At 45.4% G+C, this 14,480-nt stretch overlaps 2 protein-coding genes across 2 annotated transcripts in view; one reads left to right on the top strand and one right to left on the bottom strand.

Moving 5' to 3' along the window:
* The window catches only part of Acad10 (acyl-CoA dehydrogenase family member 10), a 41,247-nt gene extending 37,310 nt beyond the window's left edge, over positions 1 to 3,937 (bottom strand). The window contains exon 1 of the mRNA XM_041649089.1: positions 3,762 to 3,937. The gene's annotated coding sequence lies outside the window, so the exon portion shown is untranslated. The remainder of the gene's footprint in view (positions 1 to 3,761) is intronic.
* Positions 3,938 to 4,033: 96 nt separating this feature from the next.
* LOC121446092 (BRCA1 associated protein) overlaps positions 4,034 to 14,480 on the top strand; it is a 31,245-nt gene continuing 20,798 nt past the window's right edge. Inside the window, exons 1-4 of the mRNA XM_041648480.1 lie at positions 4,034 to 4,298; positions 5,581 to 5,742; positions 6,842 to 7,037; positions 8,833 to 9,022. Coding sequence (XP_041504414.1) covers positions 4,217 to 4,298; positions 5,581 to 5,742; positions 6,842 to 7,037; positions 8,833 to 9,022 — 630 coding nt within the window. The 5' untranslated portion in view covers positions 4,034 to 4,216. The remainder of the gene's footprint in view (positions 4,299 to 5,580; positions 5,743 to 6,841; positions 7,038 to 8,832; positions 9,023 to 14,480) is intronic.

The raw sequence follows: 14,480 nt of genomic DNA, 5'->3' as shown, positions 1-14,480 counted from the left end.
GATCCTATCTAAACAAACAAACAAACACACACACCCCAGGTAAAAATAAAAGAACTCAAAAAAAAAAATAAAAAGCAACTTTTCTTCTTTTTTTCTCTTTTATTTTTGCTTTAATTATTTATTTATTTATTCTCTTTTATTATCTGCTATGCAAGATGGTTTCCAATTCCTGGAATCAAGCAATCCTCCATGCCTCAGCCTCCCCAAGAATCTGGTATGGCTGGCACATATGGACCTCTCTACCCAACTAACATAAGATTCTAAAGTGGCAAATATTGAAAATGACATGATGTACTTTTTCATCAAAAATTGGATCTAGGGCTGGAGAAATGGCTCAGAGATTAAGAGCACTGACTATTCTTCCAGAGGTCCTGAGTTCAATTCCCAGCAACCACATGGTGGCTCAAAACCATCTATAATGAGATCTGGTGCCCTCTTCTGTCTGTAGGCACACATACAGACAGAACACTGTATACATAATAAATAAATAAATCTTTAAAAAAAATTGGATCTGCCAGGCATCTGCATTGTGGTGAAAACATACAACACACACACACACACACACACACACAGACACATAATCAAAAATAATCTTTTTTAAAATTAATTTACTCAGCTGGGCGTGGTAAAACAAACCTTTAATCCCAGCATTTGGGAGGCAGAGGCAGACAGATCTCAGCAAGTTCGAGGAGAGCCTAGTCTATAATGTGAGTTCCAGGACAGCCAAGGAACATTGGAACCCTGTTTCAAAAAAAAAACAAAACAAAAACTAAAGAAACGAACAAACAAATAGCTGCATTCGGTAGAAAAGAAAAAAAAGCTTGCTTGGCATGGTGGTACACACCTTTGATCCCAGCACTTGGGAGGCAAAGGCAGGTGGATATTTGACCAGGTCAACCTGGTATGCATAGTTCCAAGACAGTCAAGGCTATTACACAGACAATCTCTGTTGTGAAAACCAACCAAGCAACAAACGCACCCAAACTTGAAGGCTGATGAGCTTCCTCTCAGTGTCACTTCTCTCCATGCCAGGGCCAAAGCCTAGGAAGGACCCAGGCTGCTGTGCAGGCTGAGACTACAGGCTTCTGTTACCACCTCTGGTTGTGTGTTGCTGGATCGACTCTGGCCTTTGTACACACTAGGCAAGCTCTCTCATGCCTCCAGACCTTGGCACCTGCTGTAGACCAGAGCCCTTTCCCCTGTTTCATCTGCCTGGGGAATTTCCACTCTTTTTACACCTCAGCCTTGCCTTCTTCCCTGGAGATTTTATTTCTTTTCCCATGCTGGCTATAGCAGCTTTGGGGTGGGGTTTCCCCCACCTTCACCTTCATTGTTCCATACCTTAGTGCAGTATTTACCCCATCACATGGTAACTGTTCTATCTGCTCCTATAGCAAGCTCCATGAGGCAAGGACTGTCTTAATTATCTTTTAAACATCCATCCCCGGGGGCCTGGTGCTGTTTCTAGAGTCATAGCAGTTCCTCGGGTGAAGGGAGCTGAAGGATGAATCAACTGGATGGACCAGACAGAAAACAGCAGGGAGTGGGGATGCACGGCTGTGCTCCTAGCACAAGGGAGGCAGAGGCAGGACAGCCTTGAAGGGCACCTTAGTCAAGGCTACACAGCAAGAAGAGGGAGAGCGCTGGAGGACACAGGGAGGGAAGAGTAGGGACACACCACAGGACTGACAGCCACAAAGAGCTCTGACAGCTTGTCCATTCCCAGTTAATGATACTAGTTCTCTGGAACTGTAATCTTTTATACCAAAAAGAAGATTTATTGTCTCCCTGTCAATCTGAAGGATGAGGTTAGAATAATGTAGACTTACTGCCTGAATTATAATTTCATAAATGGCCACATAGTGCATTGTTATATATTACAGAGATGGCTTAGCAAAGACATAACTGATACGGGGTGATGTCCTAATTTCAAATTCCAGCTCTGCTACCTACTGGAAGTAAAATCTTGGGGACAGTATCTGTGCCTTAGGTTGCTCCTACGTAAAATGGGGCAGTTATAGTACCTATTGCCAAAAGGTGTCACCATTACCTGCAGTAAAGAATGTAAAGCTATCGAGTTAGTACCTGACACACCTTTATCTGCCACTTGAGCTGAGGGTGTGCCCTTAGTCTGTGGGCTGTCCTCTGTATGCTACAAATATGCATTGCTTTTATTGGCTGATGAATAGAACTGTTTGGACCATTGACTTAAAGTAAAGACAGGCAGGAAATCCGAACGGATATAGAGAGAAAGAGTAGGCAGAGTCAAGGAGACACCATGTAGCCGCTGGGGAAGAAGGCCTCATGGGAAAATATAAACTGGTAGAAATGGGTTAATTTATAGTTAGGGCTAGTTAGTAAGAAGCTTAAGCCATTGGCCAAACAACTGTAACTGATATTAAGCCTCAGAGTGGTTATTTAATAATCAGCTGAGGGGACCCAGTGGGCCAAGAGAAACCGGTCCAGTGGGACCCGGCTAGATGGAAGAAAGTCTTCATCTTCAGGGTCACCATTACCTGAGGTAAAGAATGGAAAACCATCGAGTAAGTACCTGGCACACTACTTACCTACCACTTGAGCTAGGGGTGTGCCTCAGCACCATGGCATGTGTTTAGCGTGCCAAAGGTATGTCTGCTACTGACTGGGCAGTGGTGGCGCACACCTTTAATCCCAGCACTCAGGAGGCACAGGCAGGAGGATCTCTGTGAGCTTCGAGGCCAGAGTGAGTTCCAAGGCAGTCAGAGATACACAGAGAAACCCTGTCTCAAAACAAAACACCGAAAGGTATGCCTACTACTGACACATGGTCCCATGATGTGCTCTGAGTGGGTGGCTAGTGCACTTTCATATAAGCCAGGAGCTTTCCATAGAGGGGACATTTAGCGGTATCTGGCACATTTCTCTTGATCACCAGGAGGAGAGAGTACTACTGACATCTGTGGTCCACAGACATGCACCCCAAAAGGGTTATCAGGACCCAAAACGTGAGCAAGACAGAAGTTGGGAAACCCTGGCATTAACAGGGTGTGAGACGTAGTACATAGGATATAGCATAAGCTCTTCTATGTATCGTGTGTTCCTGTAACGAATACAGTTTGGGGACAAGTCCTTTCTCCCACATTTCATACATTATAGCATATACACAGAAAAGTAACCTGTCATGTTTTTTCCACATATGCATTGATTTTAACTGGCTTTTCTTTTCCTTTTCCTTGTGTGTGTGCTGGACATTGAACCCAGTGTGAGTGTGTGTGTGTTTACTGGGCATTGAACTCAGAGCCGGTACCCCAAGCATTCTACCACTGAAGTACATTCCAGTGTGTGTGCTCACTATGGCAAATGCATGGCAGACAATTCTTGCGTTAGTTTTATCCTGCCACCATGTCAAGCACAAAGCCTTCAGCAGAGGCCCCTAATCACTGGGGAGGTGGAAGAGGCAGGAGGAGCAGAAGTTCAAGGACATCCTCTGCAACTTAAAGAGTTCGATCAGCCTGCACTACACCAGACCCCATCTCAAAACAATCAAACAACAAACCCAAATTTAACCAGAACCTACAGGCTTCTCCGTCTCCATATGGCGTTTCATTTTACACGACCGTGTGGTGCTATGCATCGACTAGCTCAGATGGCACAAGTGTTGAAGGTAGTCCCGGTAGGGACTGTTTTCCACATCTGCAAAACTATCCCACAGAGCCCACAGTGTCAGGCTCTCAGGGGTCATCTGTGAAGCCCCTGCGCTCCTAACCAGCCCATCGCCATACCTGCATAAAGTTAAGACCTGAGGTCGAAGACCCAGGAAACCAAAAAGCCTGGAAGAATCTGGCCGGAGAGTGGGCGGAACGATAGGAGCGAGGGGTCGAACGCAAAAGAGGCCGCAACGCTCTGCACAGTCCAAGCACTCTCCCGGGACAACCTCGGAGCAGCTCAGCCAAGGTTGAGCCTGTGCGACGGAGGGCGCACGCGCGCCGGAGGACCGCGCCTCCTTCCTGCTGGCGCAGGCGCGTGCGCGACCCCGCGGGTCAGAGACGGCGGCCGGGAGGCGGAAGTGGAGGTTGTTGTGGCTCGGCCGGCTGCGCGAGAAGGCTACCGCTGCTGAGGCGGCGGCCGCGGCTCTGAGGCGGTGGCGGCGCTGCCGACCGCGGGCCGCTCGGCCTCTGGGCTCGGCCCGCAGCCTCCTCTCATCCCGCCGGGGCCCACGCCGACCAGCGCCTGCCCTATGAGTGTGTCACTGGTGGTCATCCGACTGGAGCTCGCGGGTCACTCGCCGGTCCCCGCCGACTTCGGCTTCAGCGCCGCCGGTGAGTCCGCGGCCTCGCGCAGGGCTGGCAGGTCGGCCGCCTAGGGGCTGCCAGGTGCCTCTGTTCGGCGTCCCCCTCGACGCTTTCGCTGTGGGACGCGCGGCCTGGGGGATGCTCTGCGCCTTTTCCAAACTGGCAAACAGGCCGGTGGGGAAATGATCTGCCTAAAGTTAGGTATGAGTGGGTGGAAACAGGGATTCGAACCCAGCTGGGCCCGAGAATCTGACGTCTTCCCCAGCCGCCGCAGACTTCCTTAGTGGGCCATTTAGCTTTGTCGTCAAAACATTACCTGGTGACATTGGTTCAGGAGATTAGAGGCTCCCGAGGTGGAGGCAGGAGGACAGGTGAAACACAAGCCAGTCTGAGTTCCAGGAAAGCCTGTCCCAACAAACAGAAAAAAAGGTGTGTGTGGGAGGGTGATTGCTTGGTATGTGTCAGAGCTTCATCGTGCGGAGAATCAGATGTGGTCTCTAATCTGTGGCGTACGGAATAAATGTGATAAATTGATGGAAAGGGGAAACAACACATCTTCAGCTTGGAGAGGGGGGATGCCGCTTTTTCAAGGGAAGTGGCATCGCTGGACACTCCGTGAGTCCAGCATTTGGAACTACAGTGGAAGAATGTGGTCTTACCGTGTTGTGCATTTTGTCACTCAAACGAGTATGATTTATTTCGAGATTACAAACATTTTTCAAGGGCCTAAAGTGACCCCTAGTTCTGGAAGTCAACTAGTCACTTACAGGTATCCTCATGGGCCAATCATGGAGTCATTTATGCAACAAAGACAGTGAGCGTTTCTATGGTATGCTGGGTTGTGTGGGATGATCTGGTCTGGACAAGCCTGGGGTCCACCTCGCCTCAGAGCTGATGGTAAGGGTATTTCAGTCCTGCCTCAGGGTCTCTGAAATGCCGTTTATTCGTGAGACTTGCATTTTGGCCACAACATAGGCTCTCACTTTACTGGGTGCTACTCATGGTAGTTCATCTGGGTATAATCGAGGATCGTTCTGGAAGGCCCTTATTCCTGTGGGTTTAAGGACATGATTTCAGTAGAACAGTGCCATGTTTCTGAGAGTATTGTGATAGACACCACTTATGGTTACCAGGGATGAGGTGGGGGTGTGCTGTAGGGGTCCTGAAGGGACAGAGGCACATACTGCAAACTCAGTCTCACCCATTTGGGGAAGCGCAGCAAACAAGGAGGAACCCTATTGATTGGAGTGCCAAGAAGGGAGGGGAATTTGTTCTGTCATCAGGTATTAATCATTCATGTGTTCTTCAGCTGGGGAGATGTCCGATGAGGAGATCAAAAAGAAGACACTGGCTTCAGCTACCGCCTGTCTAGAAGAGAAGTCACCTGGGGAGAAAGCAGCAATCATCCACCAGCACCTTGGCCGGCGGGAAATGACTGATGTGATTATCGAGACCATGAAGGCCAGCCCAGGTATGCCCTCAGGAACCTGGCCTTGCTTTTGTATTGTGAGCCCATGAGGCTCACAGCTGGCGTCATATTTTATTTTCAACAGAAGATCTTATTTAGCCCACACTGACCTTCTACAGTGTGTGAAGCTGAGAATGACCTTGAACTTCTAATTCTTCATCCTTTGAATGTTGGGGGATTGTGTGTACATACCACCATATCCAGTTTATCTGGTGCTGTGGCTCAGACCCAAGGCCTTGCGCATGTAGGCAAGCGCTCTACCAACTTCCTCCAGCATGCTTTTATTTTTTATCACTTCTGTGCTCTGTGTGATTTTGTGAAGCCATGTTTCATTTTGTTTTTAAATTTTTCCCCCCTAAACAGTACTAAGATTGGGTGCAGAGTTACATGCCTTTAGTCAGCCACTCAGGGCAGAGGCAAAATGGTTATTTAAACCCTGGAGCTTACAAACAGCTAACATAAGAAGAGCCTGTTTCAGAGGAATAGTAAAGAAAACAAATTGTGGAGTGTAATGAAGTGGATTCTTAACTGTGGTGGGGAGTGCTCCCAGGGAGCAGTGCATCTGGGTCAGCTTGCCAAGCCCTCACTTCCCTGCAGCCCTCAGCTGAGGGAGTGGATGCGTTCTGCATCTCCAGCGTAGGTGTGGTCAGAACCGGAAGGTTTGGTTTTCAGAGTGCTCTGATTTTGGTCTCAATGAGGAGCAGGTGGTAAATATTGCCTGTTTTGTTCGGGTTTGCTGAATTGTGAGGTGCCCTAGTACTGTGTTGGGTTACTGCTGGATATGGGATGGGCCCTTCCTGGGTTTTTTTTTAGGATGCTAACATATTTTACAAGGATGTGAGGAAATGTTTTTAGGCGGGGAAAGCTTTAAAGTTGAGATGTTCCCGAGCTCAGCATTTCTGTCAGTATGGTTTGTGTGTTATGACAAGATTTCTCTGACAGCCCAGATCTACAGTCCTCTTGCTTCAGCCTCCAGTGTGCTTAATGCAATACAGTATAGTGTCTCCACCACAGTTCATTTTCCAGCTTGAAGTTCTGACTTTATTAGGCTCCTGAAGCTTATTTTCAGCTGTTTGTTATCTGCTAACTTTGCTTTTGTAAGATGAGTTGAGAGACACAATGGAAGAAAAGAAGTCTTCAACAGCCTCCCTGTCTGCACAGAGAAGCAGAAAGCAAAACGAGTCGGTGAACACAGCCCCAGACTCCCCGTCCAAGCAGCTCCCAGACCAGATTTCCTTCTTCAGCGGCAACCCTTCCGTTGAGATAGTCCATGGCATCATGCACCTGTATAAGACGAAGTAAGACAAGCTCTGATTACGCTTTGAGTAGGGAAAGAAGTCTGTGCAACCGCCTACCTTTAGGACTGTGTATTAGAGTTCTGAAATGCTTGTTCGACAGTGTAGATTGGGCCAAAACTTTCCATACTTAAAAGTAAATAATGTAGGTGCACTTAAAGAATGCTGTGGAGCTGCGCCTCGTGGCACACACCTTTAATCCCAGCACTCAGGCAGAGGCAGGGGGATCTCTGTGAGTTTGAGGTCAACCTGGTCTAAAATTGAGTTCCAGGAAAGTCAGGGCTGTTATACAGAGAAATCCTGTCTCGGAAAAAACAAAAACAACAAGAAATGTTTGGAAATATTCTGTTAGCTGTTAGGCATGGGTATTGATTGGGGAGTTGAAAATCAAATGAGGTAAAGCACCACACGTCCTTGTCCTTACGCAACTGTACCTTAGCTAAGAAGCCAGCTAACTCATTTTCATTGAAATACCTCTTCTATGACTTTGGTTTTTATTTTGTTTTTGAGGGTTTTTGTTGTTGTTGTTTTTATCTTTATTTTGTTTGTGAGACAAGGTCTCACTGTGTAGCCGTGACTGGCTTAGAACTTCATAGAGATCAGCCTGTAAATGTGTGTGTTACTAGACTTGACTTTTTACACCTTTTCCTCTCTTTTTTTTTTTGTTTGTTTCTTTTTGTTTTGTTTTTGTTTTTGTTTTTTTAAGCTTGCTTCTGGAAGCCCAAGGAAAGGAAGCACTTGAATAGATAAATACTTGGGCCTTAGGCTGCCTGGCTAGGATAATTGGTTTGGTTATGTCTCAATGACTGTCCTTGCCTGAACTTGTTTCCCAGATAGCCAGTTTGGAACCCAGCAGTTTTCAATTGCATTGTTGAAGGTTCCCTTTCCTCCCTCCCTCCCAAAAGTTTAGCTCGGCAGCACTTTTTGTAATCTTCAGTCACATCCTTGCATTTAGAATTCTCATGTAGCTTTACAGGTCTTTCTTCCCCTAGAGCTCTCTTAAGAGAAATTCACAGTAGCACTGTGCTTCACAGTTTTTTGACAGTATATTACTATTCAAAAATTAATATGTTAAAAGAATAAAACACTGTGCTGGAGAGATGGCTCAGAGGTTTAGAACACTTGCTGCTTTTGCAGAGACCTGGGTTCAGTTCCCAGCACCCATAAGGTAACTCACAGCCATCTTTAACACTAGTACCAGGGAATCCCATGCCTTTTCTGGGCACCAGGCCTACATGTGGTGCACAGACATATCTATAGGCAAACACTCATATGCGTAAAAGTAAACCTTTTTTGAAAATAAAATAAAACACTGAGTCTGGCTAGTATAGAATAAGGACCCTTTAAGTCATGATTGAAAATTCTGAAGAGGGCTGGGTGTGGCGGCAGAGGCAGGCAGATCTCTGTGAGTTCAAAGCTCACCTGGTCTACAAGTGAGTTCTAGAACAGCCAGAGCTGTACACAGAGAAACCCTGTCTTTAAAAATCAAAAGGAAAAGAGGAAAATTCTGGAGAAGAGCTTGGTGGGGTGAATATACTCAAAATACATTGTGTGGAATTCTCAAGGATTTAATAAAATATTTTTTAAAAAGATCGAAAAACTCTGATGGAAGGTAATAAGGAACGTAGAGCTTGCCTTAAAGTACACTGCAGACATACGGAAAGATTCAGCAAACTCACAGGTTGTTTAGGTTGATGGTGAAATATTAGTTGTTTTATTTTTTCATATTTTCTTGAACAGAGTTGTTTGGTTAGTGTTCTCCAAATTCTTCAAAACAATCTCATTATCATCCTCTTAGTAAGATGACCTCCTTAAAGGAAGATGTGCGGCGTAGCGCCATGCTGTGTGTTCTCACTGTCCCTGCCACCATGACCAGTCACGACCTTATGAAGTTTGTCGCCCCATTCAATGATGTGATTGAACAGATGAAAATCATCAGAGATTCTACTCCGAATCAGTATATGGTGCTGATCAAGTTCAGTGCACAGGTAAAAGTTAAGATGCTAGATGTCGCTCTGTTGCAGACATGCTGTTGTTACTGTGATGCCAGCTGTGTGTGTTTCAGGCCTCGAATATGGTTATGTTTCCTTTAGGGAGTGGGCAACTGGTTGTGGCCCCACAGCTACTAGAAACGCAGTTACAGTGGTGCTTTAGTTTCACAGGGTTTAATGTCCAGCCCTGACTGGCTGGTACTTGCTTTGAAGACCAGGCTGGCTTGGAACTCACAGAGATCTGTTTGCCTTTGCTTCCCAGTGTTGGGGCTAAAGGTGTGCACCACCATACCCAACAACAAAACCTAAGATGACCAACCAGCCATGCATTGAAGCTAGGATCTTCTGATAGTAGTTAGAGGCATTATCCATTGTTCCTCTATTCTGCAGTGCCATTATTTTTAAAAATAAAAAAATTATTTATTGTTAACTTTTGTGGCCCTTTGATTTGTCCCATCACCTCACACATGCTAGGTAGATGCTCTGCCCCTGAATATATCTCCAGCTCTTTTTTTCCTTTTCTATGTTTTGAGACAGGATCTTACTAAGTTGCCCAGGCTGCCCTTGTACTCACTCTGTAGCTCAGATAGGCTTGAGATCTCGTGCCTCAGTCTTCTGTGTCACTTGATGACAGACTTGCCCCTGACTCATGGTTTCTACACATCAGCATTGTGTTTGCTTATCCTGTGGTTATTAGTCCTTGATGACATGGAAGCCCACACATGTCTGTAGTCGGTGTCATTGTTCTATTTGTCATTGTCCCATTTTCATTCTGTTCGCAAGATGATCTTTATATGTTTTAGAAAATAAAATCATTTTTTAAAGATTTTTTTTAAAAAATTTTTTAATTAGCTTTTTTTTTTTTTCAAGACAGGGTTTCTCTGTAGCTTTGGAGCCTGTCCTGAAACTAGCTCTTGTAGACCAGGCTGGCCTCGAACTCACAGAGAACCACCTGCCTCTGCCTCCCGACTGCTAGGATTAAAGGCGTGCACCGAGACCACCCAGCTTCTTTTTAATTTTTTATTATGTGCCTGTGTGTGTGAGTGCAGTGACAGTGGAAGCCAGAAGAGTGTGTCATATCCCCTGGAGCTGGAGTTACAGACCTCCTGACATGGGTGCTGGAAACTAAACCCTGGTCCTCTGCCAAAGCAGTATCTCTCTACTACCGAGCCATCTCTCCACTTCCCAGTTGTAGTGTTGAGTGGTCGACAGTACAGAGAGGCAAACCAGTGAAAGAACAGTGATGTCCCCAGATCTGAAAGCACCTGTGCAGTTTGAACTAGGAAGGTTTATCACATCTTCCCTTCATGGACTGCCATAAGCATGCTGGTTTGTAAGAGTATGTGTGTCTGTGGATGAGTTCCTAAGGAGCTGTCCCAGCTTTGTTGTGTTTTTATATCCTGTGATATTTGTCCACTGAAGTTTGACCAAGTCTGTCTGTGGAAAATTAACTTCTCTTCCCTCCATGGTCAAAGGTTTCCTCCAGATAAACTATCCCATCCTGCGAGTTTACAAATGTGTGCGTGCCACTCTGATGGGTCATTGAGGTTTGTGAGTAAAAGGGAATTCATGACACAGGCTTCCTTGTTCGAGAATCCAGAGTGAGAAGCAGTAACTGTCCCCTTACCCACACACGTGTCCTACTCCCAGGGATTGAAAGTGGCCTCATCCATCTTGGTTATTGATAGCTAGTGGTGTCACTCTAATTACTAGCGTCTCTGCAACCAATTTCCTCACCTTTTAAACAAAATATAGGATTTTCATGCCTCTAGGGGATACCAACGAAGACACTGCCTGCCTAGAATGCAGAACCGTGAGAACAAAGCTGTCAGTACAGGGACCCGTGATGTTATCACTGTTCTTAGTACTACACATGCTACCAAGTCTAACAGCTTAGGGAGCCACTGACCCACTATCTCCAGAGTGCCTCAAATATGGGTATTTTGCTCATATATACGTTTGTGCCCCACTTATGTGCAGTGTCTGTGGAGGCCAGAAGAGGGCATCACATTCCCCTGAAATGAGTTAAAAATGGTTGTGAACAATGTGTTGTTGAACCAAACCTGCTTCCTCTGAAGAGCAGCCAGTGCTGTTAACCACTGACTGAGCCATCTCTCCAGCCTTCCAAACACATTTTTAATAACCCTGGTGGTGGGGTATTTGTAAAGTCAAATTAACAACTGTGTGCTCTTATACTTAGAACTCTGTACTGAAGGGGCCCACAGAACAGGTGCAAATAAGATCCAGCTAGTCACTTCCCAGAGTTAGATCAGAAGTGTCGAGTGAAGACACAGCTGGAGTACATACGCAGGCACCTGTCTGTGTTCTTGCTCCCCTCTTTTTTCATGAGAACGAAAAATCTTCGGAATAGTTTGTAATTTCTGTTGTCCTTAACTATTTACTCTGTGTGTGTGTGTGTGTGTGTGTGTGTGTGTGTGTGTGTGTGTGTGTGTTGGCAGTAGTCCTCTCCTACTATGTGGTTCTCAGGGATCAAAATCAAACTGAGACTTGGTAGCAAGTGCTTTTACCCTCTACATCATCTCGCTGGCCCTTGTTGTCTTAGCTCTCATTGGAGGTTCGTGAAAATTTAGAAATCAGTAATGTGACCTTTAGGAAGTTCAGTCTTTCATGAAGGAATTTGTAAATCATCAGGGCATGGAAGCAGAAATGGGTGGGACAGGTGACTGTTGCACAGTGTGGCAATGCTTTCTCTCTCGTGTGCTCAGTCAGAACTGCCTAGCACTCTGGTCCTTTTAAAAAGTCAAAAAACACTCTTTGGGGGTGCTGGAGAGATGGCTCAGAGGTTAAGAGCATTGCCTGCTCTTCCAAAGGTCCTGAGTTCAAGTCCCAGCAACCACATGGTGGCTCACAACCATCTGTAATGGAGTCTGGTGCCCTCTTCTGGCCAGCAGGCATACACACAGACAGACTATTGTATACACAGTAAATAAATAAATATTAAAAAAAACACTCTTTGGGCTGACGAGGGAGGGGGACTTGATAGGGGGAGGGAGGGGAATTGGGAGGCGGTGGCAGGGAGGAGGCAGAAATCTTTAATAAATAAATAAATTTTAAAAAATAAAATAAATAAATAAATAAAAACAACACTCTCTGCCCTGCAGCTGATGACTGTGTTAGCAAGGAAGCCCTGATCATAATGGATTAACCTTTTCCTGAGTTCATTTTATAGTTAAAAAAAAAAAAAAAAGCTAGCCGGGCGGTGGTGGCGCACGCCTTTAATCCCAGCACTCGGGAGGCAGAGGCAGGCGGATCTCTGTGAGTTCGAGACCAGCCTGGTCTACAAGAGCTAGTTCCAGGACAGGCTCCAAAACCACAGAGAAACCCTGTCTCGAAAAACCAAAAAAAAAAAAAAAAAAAAAAGCTAAAAAGTAGAAGTTGGAATTCTTGTGTTTGGTTGTATATAATTCTAACCTTTTGTCTTGTTCTGAGATAAGGTCTCCCAGTATCATGAAACTTGGAAAACTTCCTCAAACTTGGGAAAAAAAATCAGATTTATTTTATTTTCTTTGTATGAATGTTTTGCCTGCATGTATGACATGTACCATGTGTGTCCTTGGAGCTCAGAAGAGGGCATCAGCTCCCAGGAACTGGAGTAAGGATGGTTGAACCACCACTTGGTGCTAGGGAATCAAATTTGGAAATTTGAAAGAGCAAGTGGTATACAGCCATACCACCCTGAACCTGCCTGATCTCGTCTCAAAGAGCAAGTGCTCTTCGCCCCTGATCCATGTCTCTAGTTCCTGCCCTCAGAATCTTTTTTTTCTATTGTTTGTCTTTTTGAGACAGGGTTTCAAAACTCTGTCTTAACTCTCCTGGGACTCCAGTCTGCCTTTGAACTAGCAGAAATTTACCAGTTGTGTGTGCCACCACTCAAAGCTGCCCTCAGATCCTTTGTTTGTTTGTTTGTTTTGAGACAGCATTTCTCTGTGTGTCTCTGACTGTCCTGGAACTCACTCTGTAGACCAGATTGACCTCAAACTCACAGAGATCCGCTTGCCTCCTAGTCCCAGAGTGCCAGGATTAAAGGCGTGCGCCACCACCGCTGGGCTTCTCAGATTTTTTTTTTTTTTTTTAGTTTTTTTAGTGTTTCAAGACAGGGTTTCTTTGTATAGTCTTGGCTGTCTTGGAACTCACTCTGTTACACTAGGCTGGCCTCAAACTCAGAGATCTGCCTGCCTTTGCCTCCTGAGTGCTGGGGTTAAAGGGGTGTACCGCCACTGTCCATCTGCCTTCAGAGTCTGTCCAACGTCCTCAGCTTTCCCTGCGCTAGCATTTTACCTAGTCCCATGCGGCATCTTAACAGTGTAGAGTTTTTTATTCTGTTTAGTTTAATAAAGGGTCTCCAGCCTGCATTTTTAGTACCTACATTGTAAAGAGGATGCCAATGTGTTCACATTGGAGATTTCAGGTGTTGACAGTATCATTTCAGAAAGAGGTACATTTTGGCTGGGCATGATGGTACATGGTAGTATGTGCTCATAACCTCATCATAGCAGAGGCAAAATGACCAGGAATTTGATGCCAGCGTAGGCTGAATACCCATAAAATAACAGCAAAGCCTGTTTTTCTTGGTGTGGTAGTGCACACTTGCCATCTCCAAACTCAAGAGGGTAAGGTTACATGGTCTTGAGTTTAAGACCAGACCAGGGGTACAGTAGTGATGTCTTTCATATAGCAACAAACCAAAAGTACATTTTTTATTATTATTGTTTTGGTTTTTCAAGACAGGTTTTCTCTGTGTAATATCTCTGGGTGTCCTGGAGTTTACTTTGTAGATTAGGTTTAATTTTTTTGTTTGCCATGTGTATGCAGTACCTACAAAGACCAGAAGAGAGTATTGAGTTTCCTGGAGGCAGAGTTACAGCTGGTTGTGGGCCATCTGGAAATAGTGCTGGAGAATGAACCCAGGTCCTCCAGCAGAGCAATATGTGCTCTTAACTGCAGAGCCATCTCTTTAGCTTCTGTATATCTCCTTATAGTTTTAGTTGCATTGGTGTGTGTGCAAGCATGTACACATGCTTGAAATCATGCTACAGTATGCATGTGCAGGTAAGATTATAGCTTGCAGGAGTTGCTCTACCATATGGGTTGCAGGGATTGAACTCATTGTCAGGCTTGATGTTGGCCACTTTTACCTGCTGAGTTATCTTGCTGGCCTCGAAGTATATTTCTTTGATATAGATGAATAATGTCCTCAAAAATACAATAATGTATATCGTGTGCATTGGCTTTAGTCTTATGCTCGACCCTCTGTGAGAAGTCCTGTCATTTGGTGAGACTTACAGAGCTCGTGATCCACAGCTAGTTAGTGCCTTGTACTATAGAAGTTGAGCTAAGGGCTAGAGAGATGGCTCAGCGGTTAAGAGCATTGTCTGCTCTTCCAAAGGTCCTGAGTTCAATTCCCGGCAACCACATGGTGGCTCACAACCATCTG

Source organism: Microtus oregoni, unplaced genomic scaffold, assembly GCF_018167655.1.
Source record: "Microtus oregoni isolate MIOR12 unplaced genomic scaffold, Mior012 000003F_ref0000135, whole genome shotgun sequence".
Taxonomy (NCBI): domain Eukaryota; kingdom Metazoa; phylum Chordata; class Mammalia; order Rodentia; family Cricetidae; genus Microtus; species Microtus oregoni.
Note: the sequence above shows the minus strand (reverse complement) of the source record. Positions and strands in the feature narration are given on the sequence as shown.